This window comes from Oryzias latipes, chromosome 11 (genome assembly GCF_002234675.1).
Source record: "Oryzias latipes chromosome 11, ASM223467v1".
NCBI classification, from domain to species: Eukaryota; Metazoa; Chordata; class Actinopteri; order Beloniformes; family Adrianichthyidae; genus Oryzias; species Oryzias latipes.
The window spans coordinates 23286837-23301331 of record NC_019869.2 but is presented as its reverse complement, the minus strand read 5'-3'; the positions used below and the strand labels follow the sequence as shown (position 1 = coordinate 23301331).

General features: G+C 38.3%; 1 protein-coding gene across 1 annotated transcript; it reads left to right on the top strand.

The window, feature by feature from the left end:
• Positions 1–708: 708 nt before the first annotated feature.
• Positions 709–13818, top strand: LOC101167380 (Y+L amino acid transporter 2). The gene is made up of 12 exons (XM_004074232.4): positions 709–828; positions 3568–3916; positions 4814–4989; positions 5186–5328; positions 7076–7201; positions 8279–8423; positions 8573–8696; positions 10354–10457; positions 10555–10651; positions 10744–10893; positions 11175–11358; positions 12267–13818. The coding sequence occupies exons 2-12, from the start codon at positions 3788–3790 to the stop codon at positions 12359–12361; spliced, it is 1473 nt and encodes a 490-aa protein (XP_004074280.1). The 5' UTR covers positions 709–828; positions 3568–3787; the 3' UTR covers positions 12362–13818.
• The last annotated feature ends 677 nt before the right edge of the window (positions 13819–14495 follow it).

The window sequence follows — 14495 nt, the reverse complement described above, 5'->3', positions numbered from 1 at the left end:
TCTATGATTACAAAAATGCTACTAGAACTAAAAACATAGAAAACACAATGTTCATCGAAGTGGTCTGTAACACAAAAAGCAGTGGAAAATTGGTTCTTGATGAAACCAGCCTCCAGTGGTCATTTGAGGAACTACAACATTTGATTACTCTGATTTGCCTTTAAATTTGAAAAACTGAAAGTCCCCACCATACTTTTTAAGGACAATCTTTTTTTATAGAACACTCATGTCAACGTTGAGACCTGACTTGTCTTTGTGAGCAAAACCCCAAAACAAGACCTCCAACAGGCTGACCTGTGAGAATCTATAAGTCGTATGTTTTTCCTTCTGTTGTATTTACTCTTGGGTAGTTCTAAACAGTACAGCTCAAATTAATACAAGAAAAAAAATCAGTTTTCAAGGAAAAACGTTTTTTGCACAAAAAATATTGCTCAAAAAGTTAACAAAAAATGGTATGTTCCAGTTGTAAATTGAATTAAGAAATAATTTTGAATGAACAACTACAACTGTGCAGCAATATCATCTACCCTGGTTACAAAGTCTTTTGTCAAGTACTTTTGTGTTTGGGGTTGATTTAAAGGTTCGTTGTTAATCATCACTGCGACTTTACGTTCCCCCCCCGCGATTGACTGTTAAAAGTTCCCCCCAGTCTTCACGGTCTTCCCGTCACGGTGGGCGGAGTCTACCACATCCTCCGGCGGTTTTTGAGTGTGGGAGGAGCTTAAGGCAGATGTTGTGAGGAACTACCAAGGTTCAAGCAGAAGTTCGTAGCACGTTTTTGAGGCAGTGCTGCTACCTGCTTCAGTCGCACGGGTGAGACATAACCAGGTAACTGAGACATTTCTTTTCCTTTCACGAATACACAATTTATCCCTTTATCTGTGCTCTATCTGTCTGGTAATTAACTTGGACCCGGCGAAACCATCCAATGTACGTCAATGGAACTTAATGTTAGCATGATGCGGCTTCATTAGCTACATGCTTATGGGCTGGAAAACGGATTTAAGATTAATGTTGTGTACATATTTGCGAAGGTTGACACATTTGTCGAAACTTGTGTTGAAAAGAGACACACACTGTACGTCTAATCCTGTAATTGTCAGGCCAACGCTAGCTATGCTATCAAACCGCGCTAATCTAAAGATTAACAAATAATAATTTGGGGGTTCGGACTGGAAATGTACCAGGGAGGTTATTTTAGATCGATATGTCAAAACGATTTTTTTATTGATCGGAAAAAAGATTCCAGGCGTGGAGCTGTCACTCAGACACGAGCTGGGACGTCCACGTCCACGTTTCACATCATCTGTTGAGCTGCGTGACTGGTGATGGATGAGTCGACCTCTGTGGGCAGAGAGGCATCTATGTTGACTGTTTTTATGTCTAAATAACTCCATGAGCATATAATTCCCCTCTTTTTGTCAAAATGAATAGAAAAAACGTGTTTTCTTGAATGTTCCTTAGCATTCAGTCATTGTGTCAAAAGTTCTTTTTCATTTTTTACCATAGACGTATATATTTTTATCTTCTAAAGATATGGTTTGCCCTAAACGCCATGTTTCAGATTTTTTTGTTTTCCAAATATCATGCATCTTTGCTCTGGACACTTGATAAACCACCATTTCATTTTGTTAAATGTCAAATCATATAAAACTGTTTAGTTTTGAAAAGTTTGTAAACACATTTTGAAAATTGTTTTATTGGTCAAAGTTAAAAAAATAAATAGTTTTTTGTACACTGAGTAAAATCAGTCTCAAAATGGTAAACTAAACAATTAAGGAAAAAGTTTATTTCAACAAACCTATATATTTTACAATGGGTAAGTTGTACATTAAACAGTAAACAGTTTAATCTGAGCTGGTTTTTAACGCCAAGCTACAACATAAATTCTGTTTTCAGTTCAACATGATTATTTAAACATCTATTTATTTGGCAAATTTCTTTTCCAAAACTAATTTTGCAAAACCTTAGTTTGTCCAGTTATTCATTTATTAGACTAAAAACATGGAACTTGTATTGACAGTTATTTATCAATTCTCTTACATTAAAACAAACGTTCAAAGTAGTTCTGCCTGAAAAACAAAAGGAAAACTGATCAATTGCTTTGTGTATTCAAATTGAGAGAAATTGTTGCAAACCTTAATATTATTTTATCTGCTATTATTATTTATATCAAATACAATTGTAATTAAACTTAATTTGTAGGTTTCAGAGTTTCAGATAGTAATTTATATATGTATAGATTTCTAGGTACTTTTTGTATGAAAGATAATTGTAAGCTGTTTTATTATTATTATTATGTTGTTTTCTTTTTTTCTCCTTGCACCAATGTGGACAGTTCGCAATTTCATTGTACTGTTGTACCTAGTGTGACTGTTCAATGACAATAAAGCTTTATCTTATCTTAAATTCAGGTGTTAAATCTTATATCCACTTTAGCTAGAATACACATCATGAACGTTTGATGCGTTTGAAATGCACAATAGCTTTTCTAAATCTTGTAGAAATACCTCATTCTTAAAACTTTCAAATCTTTACAGCATAACAATCCTCAATGCAAAAAGCAACCCCCCCCCCGGCACAAATATTACAGTATATTACCAAGAAGGGCTGCCTGTGCCTCACCCGATCATAATAATATTGACATACGCTGATATCAGTTTCCATCTATCCATTTTCTATACCAACCATTTCCAGGTCACTGCAGAAGCTTACAAAGTGCTATCTGATGTGTTTTTGTCTTGTGTGGGAAAGTACATGGAGAAAACCTACACCTTTACAGGGAAAACGTGCAAACTCCACACAGTCAGTTTGATCCCTTAACTGTGAGGCAACAGTGCTGACCGTCACATCAGAACTTGGATTAACTCAACAGTAATAATACGTATTTTATCTCCACCCAAAAAGTACAATTGTATAAGGTAAAAGAACCTGGCAAGGGTTTTCTTTCTCATGTAAAAGTGGTAGTTTATTTAAAAAATATCGTAGATATTGTGGAGAATGTAGTGTTCTGAACTTAGGACATGCACGGTTGCAATCAGATTGGCTAATGGTCACATAGCAGATGTTGGCTTAATTTTATGGATGTCATTGGTGCCCCTCTGCCTGCCTGCTAACCATGGTTTGTGTGGTCAAACAATGCAGACAGAGGTTACATAAAGATCTTTGTAATAAAGACACATTTTGGTTGAAGTATGGGAAACATAAAATTGAAATAAATCTCAATGGGGTTGAAATAAAGCAGTTATTAGTTGACTGGCAAATGTCCAGTTTCTGTTCCTAAAAGATTTAGCCATTACATGAATACATGCAAGATATATACACACAAAACCGCTCAGAATATTAACGTTAATTCTGATTTCTGTTTCACTGTTAAACTTTTGTGATTGAACCTAAGACTGCACAAAATTTCAGGTTCAATTGAAAAAAAAAAAAGAGTCAAATGTTCCTTAATTTGGTTTTGTGACCTTAGATCAGGAACATTTACTGGTACTAGTTCTCTGAACAGATCTGTTTAAGTGTGTGAAGGGCCTCCCTGAGCCTGGATGTTTTTGTGTTTACTTTCAGATTGTCCCCCTGGAGAAGCAGACCTTGGTTTCAGTAGCTGTGTGAAGCACGAATAACTGACGTGACCAAACGGCAACCAAGCGTCCCTCTTTCTTCTTGTTACGTTGAAATCCCTCCTCTCACCTTGCCCTTGATTTAATTTCTCTACTCCTTCCCCGAGTGTCACTTATTCCTCTTTGCCTTCTGTCTGAGTAATTTCTGAGGAGTAACCTCATTAAAAATGGTTGCCGACGGGGACGTGGCATCTCAGGGAAGCGGCATGCGACTGAAGCAGGAGATCTCCCTCCTCCATGGTGTCTGTCTTATTGTGGGAAATATGATCGGCTCCGGGATCTTTGTCTCACCTAAAGTAAGAAAGAAGCCTTTTTGTTTGGGTTACTGAAAAGATTTTTATTTGAGAATAACATATTTTGCTTCCCATTTAGAACTTTAAAAATTTGTTTTATATTATCATTGTAAGCTCTGTATGTTCAATACTAGGGCTGCATGATATGAGGAAAACTTGCGATATGCGATATTAGTGATCAATATTGCGATAACGATAAATTTGCGGTAAATAAACAAATAGAAAAAAAAACAAAAACATCATTCCCATTTCATTGCAACAGTTTAAAAATTATACTCCAAATGACCCTCATCGACATGGGGGACAAACGTCAGGGTGGCTAACCCTGGTCCTCAAGAGCCTCAACCCTGTCTGTTTTCCAATTCTCCCTAGACTGCTCGATAATGATAACCTAAATCAGGTGTGTTCAGTCAATCAGGATGTGAAATCACTTGAGTCAGCCAATCAACAGCAAGCTGGTTAAGGAGAGCTGGAAAACAGGCAGGGTTGAGGCTCTTCAGGACCAGGGTTAACATAATAGGCCTCCATCTGATTGGTCAACAATGGGAAGGCGTCCATCTCATTGGTCAAAGCATAAAGGGATTTATTTGATTCGTTAAATGCTTCAAGCTGCTAGAAGATTGTTTTAACACATTTTGGATTTGCGATTTATTGCGATATTCGCCGTCTTTTGCGATATGCATATTGCAGAGCTGGATATTGCGATAACGATAAATTTGCGGTATATTGTGCAGGCCTATTCAATACTGTTTTTTTTAAAAGTATTTCTATTTTGCTTGACCTTTTTTAAGCAGGAAAACAACACATCAGCATTGGATTCAGTGTTTAACAGACGTGATGATACACGAATCAAACCAGCTGTTTACAGCATGGTGACTCCTCTCATGTGTTGCTTTGCAGGGAGTTCTCATGTATACCGGCTCTTTTGGCCTGTCTCTGATCGTGTGGGCCATTGGAGGCGTATTCTCTGTGTTTGGAGCATTGTGTTATGCTGAACTTGGGACTACTATCCGTAAATCTGGAGCTTCCTATGCCTACATCCTTGAAGCCTTTGGAGGCTTTTTGGCTTTTATCCGGTATGTGCACCTTTTTTTTAAACTTCAAGATGCTTTCAATTGGTTTTCTGTCTGAGTTTGGCTACTTTGTCAGTAACTGTTCAGGGTTGTACTGTAGTCTGTATGTTAACTTAAATATTAATTATGAATACGACAATTGTTCAGAGTTGAAACCAAATTCTTCTGTGTCATAACTGAATGGTCATTTCCACTTTAGATTGTGGACGTCCCTGATGATAGTCGAGCCAGCCTGTCAGGCAGTGATAGCCTTGACTTTCTCCAGCTATCTGGTTCAGCCCTTCTACCCCACCTGTTCAGCCCCTTATCATGCGGTGCGCCTCATTGCTGCTGCCATTATATGTAAGTCTGTCTTTGTGCTAAATATCTTCTGTCATTAATATAGTAGGTTTCCCTTTTTTTTTTTATGGAGACATTGTTGCTTAAACAGAGAAGTCTCACCATTTCATCCTGCTGGTTAGACTGGAGGTCAAAAGGGTTTTAAAAACCTAAACTGCCTCTTTTTTTCTTCTTTTTTTTTAAAACATGATCTGTAGTTGTTATAAGCTTCAATCCAACTTTTCATGCTTTGGGTAAACAGATGAGTTATTTTGTAAGCCTTTTAGCTTAAACTATAATAACACCTTAATCTAAAGTTTTTGTTTGAAAGGATACACGTGTTATTACACTTAAGACCTGCTGGTTTCCTCTGTGTTCCAGCTTAACGCTAACCGGTTTTGTGAGAGCTCTCGCTGAAGCTGTGAGCAGAAAATCCAAGAGGTCTTGAGAGAACAACGCAGCACAAATGCAGCTGTTCAGCCTCAAACCAGTTCATTTTGTTCAGACCGGTATGCAACAGCACCTGAAAGAATGTGCCCGAGTCAGATGTAGGCAGGTCCCCTTCTCTAGTACTCTCACCGGCTCATGGCCATGAATGAGGACTTAGTGCGATTACTTAAATGGTTTTTGTTTTAATTTTAATAAAATCTTTTCTTTTCTTTTTTTAATTCTTTTTTTTGATAAGTTTAGAATCTAGGCACCAACCATCTTACTACCTTTTAATTGCAACAATTCTATTGCTTTGCAATAACAAAATTATAATAGTTGTGGATAAAACCAGCCCTGACATAACTTGTTTTTCTATTTTAAATTTTACACTAGTGTCCTACATGTATGTGCAGGAACAGGGAGACACACTGCTTCTGTGCTTCAGGAATCCTTCATGGACTCATGAAGCCGTAGTCTACAAAATTAATAATGAGAGCTTTCCATTCTTAAGCTATAGACACACCAGACAGGCTAAAATGGCCGTCTAGCCCATGGTTCTTGCACTGGACAAACAGAGACGGGTGTGTTCTTCTTTTTCTATTTCTACCGTTTACTAGTGCATGTCTGCTGCCTACAGTTGGAAGACGTGCAGATCTTGATCTTATGAATCTGGCTCCCGGCTTATTAATTTCTACTCCGTGATCAATTTTCTAACTGTTGGCATTTCCTTGAATCTAAAGGGACGCCATCCATACGTCACTAGCAAACTGTTGTCCCTGATTGGCCAAAGTTCACCAAAGTGTTTGTACGTAGAGCCCGAAAACGGCCCTAAAAGTGCGAGGAGCTAGCCTAAGCGTGAATGCAAGAGTTTTGACTGCAGAAACCCGAAACGTGCTTTTGTGGATGTTTACATATTACTTTTCATTGAAAGTGGTCGCTTGAATGCATTTTGACTTTTTGCTCACAAATCCAAGTCAAATCTCCACATTGATATGAGGGTTCTAATGCAACAAATTATCCTTAGAGCTACCTTTTACATCTTTCTTTTTTTTACTTCTCTTTATTCTAAGTAAATTTCCCTTTTGATTTAACCATTCAAGCCCTAGCTTGATTACATCAGGTATTTGTAGCCTTTGAAGGTCAGTTTTAATTTTTGTGCTTTAAAGAAATGAGTGACGATTAGGAAAGGATAAAGAACCACAGGTGGCCGTCTTTATTGAAAAGAACTAAAAACCCGGAGGTTTACAATGCACCACAGAGGTGAATTACAAAGTTTAGCATTACAAAGGTAAATTAGTAAGTGAAATATCAATGATCTGTCTGACATTTCTCTGTTCATCAGGTTTGCTGACTGCTGTTAATTGTTTGAAAGTGAAATGGGGTGCGATTCTCCAGGTAATCTCCACCGTGGCCAAAGTCTTGGCGCTCATCGTCATCATCATCACCGGCCTGGTAAAGCTGGCACAAGGTAAGATGCGGCGTTCGCTTGTTTGATCCAAACTGATGTACTGCTGTGCTGTCTTTAGTGCTGCACAGTTTGGTTTTTGTCTGCAAAAATGAAGGTGTGCAATTTGTTTTTCCCCCTCCTGCAATCCAACAGTTCCCCGTCTGGAATATTGTTATGGAGAAAGCGTTACAAAGGGAGGACACACTTCTGCACACTTTTAACTGCAAAACAGTTTAATTGGTCACAAAATAATCTAGAAGAAATATGAAGCCCTGCAGCTTGAAGCCTGACCCCTAGATCATTAGTTAAGCATCAGAAATCCATAAATATGCTCTGAGTGCAACACAGAGACAGAATTTTGAGCTAAATTACCGTATTTTCCGGACTATAAGTCGCTCCGGACTATAAGTCGCACCAGCCTAAAAATGCATTATAAAGTAGAAAAAAACACAGATAAGTCGCACTGGACTATAAGTCGCATTTTGACGGGACATTTATTTGACAAAATCTAAGACCAAGAACTAATAAGTTCCACAACCTCATATGACACAATCATAGCAGACTGTTTATCTCATAATTTCACAGTAATTTTTTCTCAAACTTATTTATTTATTCCTTTCATGAAGCATCATTGGCCAACTAATACTCTGTTTTCATCTTGTATTTGTAGAAACAGTTGTCATTTTTATTGCATTTCTGAATCTATGAAATCATTTGAAAATAGAATATTATGTTGTTAGCCTTCAAGATCTTACTGTAAAAAAAGGTTTGCTGATTCTCTGAGTCACTTAACATACTCTTAACACTTAACATACCTCATACATCAAATTTAGCCAGGAACATCATCTCTGTTCCTCACAAATGAACATAACTGGAGGGTTAACAATGTATTTATTTCAATTTATTTCTAATATAAGTCGCTGCGGAGTATAAGTCGCACCCCTTGCCAAACTATGAAAATAAGGGCGACTTATAGTCCGGAAAATACGGTACATTTTTACATCTGAAATAAATGTCAAACTACAGTTTTCCGTAAAGATGCACATAAAATGTGAGACTCAAATATATATCTGTTGTGTCAAATGTGTTTTTCATTAGGTTTCGACCAGAACTTTGAGAATTCGTTCAAAGGCTCCAAGCTGGACCCTGGTTATATGGCTCTGGCTCTTTACTCAGCACTTTACTCCTACTCGGGCTGGGATACACTCAACTTCATTACAGAGGAAATAAAGAATCCAGAAAGGTTAAAAACATAGTTTTTTTTTGTTTTTAATTAGCTGGAATGAGTCTTGAACTTACTTCATTCAGCCACTTTAACCACCGTTATTACTAACTTGACTCATCTGCCACGGAAACCCCTAACCTGTTCTCCTTCACATGTTTTCCTTTCAGGAACCTGCCTCTGTCCATTGCCATTTCCATGCCCATTGTCACAGTGATCTACATAATGACCAATATAGCTTACTACGTTGTCATGGATGCAGACACAGTGCTCAGCAGTGAAGCTGTTGCTGTGGTGAGTGTTGAGTTTAGTCGATGCACTATTTGGTGGGCATGGGGAAAAATGTGCAGGCAAAACTCATGCAGCCGTCCCGATCGCGCTCACACTAATGCTTCAACTCTGCCGGTTATCTGAAGTGATGCTGAGCCTCACAGGTGTTGGCCTGTCCTCTTCTCTGGCTGATAACCCCCCTCAGCTCTGACCGCTGGCTTCAGTGTGTCCGTCCGTTTGGTCATCTGCTACTGTGGGAGTGAAGACGTCGGAGGATTCATTCCGCTAAAGGCATTAGTGCTGGGGTACACAGGAACAGGGCAAGTTTGTAATGCGATTACAGCTCCACTAGAGGAAGGGAGGTACTTACCTTTGCTGCAAATGACATTTGGGAATCGTACATATTAGATAGCTGTGGTGGTAGACCAGCGTTCTGGGGTTATGAAAACCTCTGAGATCCAGATGTAGCATGAAATGAAATAAACATCTACTGGACTGAGTTTTGAAAACAAACGATGCCAAACATTTGTGTCAGTCAGCAGGCAGATCCCATTAAAGGAATATCCAGAATGATCGGGTTTCTTTAGCCAAGTTCAAAATCTTTGTATGGGAGTGGAGTAAAAAGTTACTTTGTTATGATTCAGTAATGTTTTTTCTTTATTATTTAGTTGAGAGAGTTCTGGATACTTTCAAAGGTCCAAAAAGGAAATGCAATGTTAAAAAGTTTTTACTTGATGGGAATAAATGTAGTTTAAAAATAGGAATTTCATCCAAAAAAATTTTTTTTTCTTCAAACAAAATAACTAGATGTAGGGATTGAGTAGACTTCTTAAAGTTCATTGTAGTAATTCTATATAGGCCTGCAAAAAAGATCCCCAATTTATGTTCATTGTGATATCAGTCTGTGCCAAACACTGCAGATTTGCTAGAAACAGAGGATATAAACCATCGATGTTCAAAACATGGTGTAAGCTGCGATAAATGGTTATCACATATCCTTAAACAACCTCATGGTAGCTTAAAGTCATTAATAAATCAAGTGGAGCCCGTTACGCATTTGACCAGTCGGATGGACAGTTTCATGTTGTTGACCAATCGTATGTAGCATTTTTTTGTTTGTGTTTGTTTAGATGCCTGCCTCCTAGAGACGTGGGTCATTTGGAGTATAGTTGAAGCTATGCTGACTTGTATTTAAATAAAACGGTTGTAGTGAAATGGAAATGATGAATTATTTTTATTATTTCTTTTGCTATTTGATCATCGTGTCAATATTGATCATTAATATCACACCACAAGTTTTCCTCATATCGTGGAGCCTTATAATCTACCACTGAAGTGCTTGTCTGGCATTGTCACAGCTATTTTAATGCAATGAAGTTGATATCTGGGTGAATTTCCGTCAATGCTTGTTTTTTCTACATGTTTTTAACTTTTGTTGAACTAAAAATATTCAGTCCAAGTAAACCCCTCCCCTTTTAGTTCAGCTGCTATATTCTCAGCAGGATGTGGAGCTGCTAAGATTAACGATTTGACTTACATGGTGCATGAGTTCAGACATAATCCATTCATTCATTCATAACTGTTTTTAGACTATAAGTAAGCAGTATGGTAGAATTCCAAGCAGTTTTGACAAAAAGAATGAAAGCTGTGATGATGACCTTGTTGCTCTTCGTCTCTTCAGACATTTGCTGACGAGGTTCTCGGCTGGGCTCGATGGTTGATCCCCATTTCTGTAGCTATTTCCTGTTACGGCGGTTTGAACTCCTCAATCATTGCTGCCTCAAGGTTACCAAGCCTGTTTTATGTCACACCTTTTAAAGTTTTAATCTAAGTAGTAGTAAGAGAATATCCCTTACAGTAACAATTCCTTCTTTTCCTGCAGGCTTTTTTTTGTTGGTTCCAGAGAAGGCCATCTGCCCAACGTCCTGTGCATGATCCATGTGAAGCGTTACACGCCGATCCCTGCTCTGTTTTTTAATGTTTGTCCCTTCCCACTTCAAACTGTTATTTGAGCATCATTCAGTGCGTTCTGTCCTGTTTCTCATCCGTTTGTTTGCTTTTCCTGAAACAGGGAGCCATGTCTCTGTTTTACCTGTCTGTCCCTGACGTCTTCCAATTGATCAACTACTTCAGCTTTAACTATTGGTTGTTCATTGGCCTGTCAATAGCCAGCCAGATTTACCTGCGGATCAAAGCTCCCGACATGCACCGACCGGTTAAGGTAACGAAGCTGCAGCAGCGTCACTGCTGACATGCATTCTTGACACAATAGTATTGTGTGTTAGTGGTTGTCATTCCCCTTGCCTCTCTGTTTTTTGATCTAACAACAATATAAAGGAGCAAGATAACTATTCATGCATTATATTCTAAATCACTTTTACTTGTATTTTAGTAAATGCAATCAAAACGAAGTTCCAAAACAGAGATTTTGTTCATTTTTTTATTATTAACTGAAGGACTTTTGTTTACCATCCACTTTTGATCCCTTTCCTCTCTCTGCAGCTGTCTTTGTTCTTCCCTATCGTCTACTGCTTGTGCAGCATATTCCTGGTGATTGTGCCTCTCTACAGCGACACCCTCAACTCATTAGTTGGAATAGGAGTGGCTCTGTCCGGCGCTCCAGTCTACTACATTTGCATCCACCTGCCGCCCTCTTCTAGGCCGGCCTTTCTCAGCAAACTGCTCGGTAAGCGCGCTTTCGTTGCTCGTCAGAGCTGCAGATTCGCTAGCAAACAGAGGATATCAACAATCAATATTCAAAAAACTTTTAATTCAAGTAAAGTTTCTTTTCTTTTTAGCAAATTGTGATTTAAAAAGCTGTCTTAAAGACCCACTCCGATCATCTTTTGATTTGAAAAGGGTTTTAGTTATGATGATGCTGATTTTGGCCAAAATTAAAAAAGAACTGTGGTTTTCTGGGACATAGTTTCTGCAGAGCGGCAGGAGTTCATCAGAAATTCACTTCGTCCAAGCTGGCATCTGGGTCCAAACTGTACTGCTCTTTTTCAAATTGTACCTATTTATCTGCTCCTAATTTACAACAAATACTCAGATATGCAATTTTAGTTCCAATTCCTGTTTTTTTAAAGTTTGGTTGTAGAATTTCTGATGTTTATCGAATCAGGGATTTTTATTTATCATGCTCATAAGCTCTTAATTATGAATAAAAATAAAAGCTAAAAAGAGTTTCATGAATGTCTACAATTCATCAACATGTGCTGCCTGTAGAAGATTGGAAGCACTGTTAGTGTGGAGAAAACACAACAGCCATCAGCATCATTAGTGCTGGTGCAAACACACAAACACACTGACACAACACAGCAGCAGCGATGTAAATTATGTAACAGCCACAGAGAGGTTGGAGTAAGCAGATTATTTTTTATTCAGACCTGTAGAGAAAAATGTTCCTTGAATTATTAGAGTGCAAGGAGAGGATTAGGCTTACGGTTCCAAAGTTCAGTTTATTTCAAACTCTGAGTGGATTTAATAAACAAAAACGTCACATAAGCATCTCTGAAAGCACATTTTGATTGGTTAAAACATAGAAAAGCAGTTTGTTTCCTTTTATTAACTGTACGTTTTCTCTTTTCACAGACAAAATCTGTCTTTTTACTCAAAAACTCTGCTTATGCTGTGTGGCCTCTCCGGATATTGATCTGGACAACATAGAACCCGACAAGATGGAATGATTTACCAAAACATTCCTAACTTATAGGTGGAAGAGCCACAGGAGGACCACCACAATTTGGACAAGGATTCGCTGAGTAAAAAAGAAACATTTGAGGTCAACAAAGGAGCGAGGAGAAGATCTTAGTCACACTTTCAACACAACAGCGTTTGGTGGTGCATTTCCCTTCACTCATGCCCAGAAACTGCACTCACACATGCACGGCTCATTTTCAGCTTCAAAAAGCCCACACATCAACCAGCAGCAGAAACCTTTGCACATCTCATATTTGAGTTTTACGAAGCTTTATGTTGTGTTCATAAACTGAAGGACCTAATGTGCAGACATGTGTCGCGTTTATTTATTTTAAACTCCGTCGACAAAAAAATTAGAATCAATTAATGCAGATTTATTCTCCTTTTTTCCAAATATTTCATTTGGAAGAATTTAAGGAGGCTTAGGTTAGTTAATTATTATTACGATTTAAATATGTCTTTGGCACTTTTACAGGTTTTTCTCATTAAAGCCAAAGAATAGATTAGACTTATTTACAGCTTCCTGAATGACAATAAGGACCATCGATGAGCTTGAACATTTTTTTTTGTTTTAAGGGTCTACATTTTTCATAAAAACTGTAGGACTGCAAAGCTTGAAGAAGCCATTTTTATTGTTCTCGTGATTGTCTCTGGATTAAGGAAATGTGTCTGGAAGGCTCCCCTCAGGAGTCCGTGTCAGAAACGAGTTCTTCTCTGTAACCACACTCCTTTGCGTCATCCTCCAAATGATTAATTTATTGTTGCGTTTGAGTCTGGCCCGCTTGCTTTCTTCCATCCCAGAATGCGAGCGCCATCTCCCTGCTCAACGTGAACATGTAGCTTACGCTGTGGTGACTTAAAGGTGAAAATGTTACGTTGTTTGTCTTCAAAACTGAATGTGCCTTTTTGTGATTGGTCCGAAGCTGCTCCCCGTTTGGACGTTGAAAGCAGTTTTTAATGTGGAGTGACGTGGGCACAATCTCAGACACTCGGCTGCACTGTTTGCCAAATGTTTTTCAGGTTTACAGCACATGTTGACCTGCTGGTCAGATTGTCAGACAATTGTCCGTTTTTGTGTTGGGAAATGTTCACTTTTAGCACACATTCTAATGACACACATCTTTTTATGTACCTGCTGGCTTTTTCAGACCAAAGTGTTGTTTCTTCCACGTGTTGTTAACTGAACTTACAAAAACAATGGAGATGGATGTTTCACTGTAATGTGTTTACTGTTCTGTTGGGTTCCAAACAAACGCTGAAAGTGGTTTTCTGAACAAATGTCCAAAGTGCTTTTTCCGTTGAACTGTTATTTATCTTGTTTTGGACGGAAAAAAACAAATGTCTTTTCCGTGGGTGAGGTTTTGTTTACACAAACAGGAAAACAAATGTGAGTGTGTGTGTGTGTGTGTGTAATTCAAATAAAGCAGAGAATATGGATTTGATACCCCTCTGTGTCGTCTGCCTGAACCCGGAAACGGCTAATGAACACATGTTGCCATGTTTGTTTGAAATCCTTACATTGAGATTCAGTAAAGGTTTTATTTTTAAATTTTGGTTTCAAAAATGTTTATCACTTGTTGATATTAGAGTTTTAAAGTAATTAATGGAAAGCCTAATTTGAACCTTTAGAAATAGAACAATCAACTTTAAAGAATTAATATACTTTTTTTGTGTGCATTACATTGGGGGGAATAAGTATTTAAACCCTCTTGCTGAAGAGACGTCTTACTTACGTCTAAAGCTTGCTAAAATCTTATTAGCAAGCTTTAAGTTCTTATGCTTCTTACAGTTGATGAGCAGGTTCCTGCACACATCAGCTCAGTGGCCTTGTGGTAGAGTGTCCACCCTAAAACTGGAAGGTTGTGAGTTCAAATCCATCGAGCCATACCAATGTCTTTAATAATGGCACCAATACCTCCCTGCATCAGACTCGCTCTGCAATAATGGGCTGTATTGTGGGAGGTTTAACCACCAAATGGTTCCTGTGTGGGGGTCTGCAGCTCACCACTCCCCCAGGAGATGGATCAAACGCAGAGAACAAATTTCACACACTTTGGTGCATAACAACTAATGGGACTTAAACTTCTATCAGGAGGGATTTTTAAATTTTAAGACCGAATT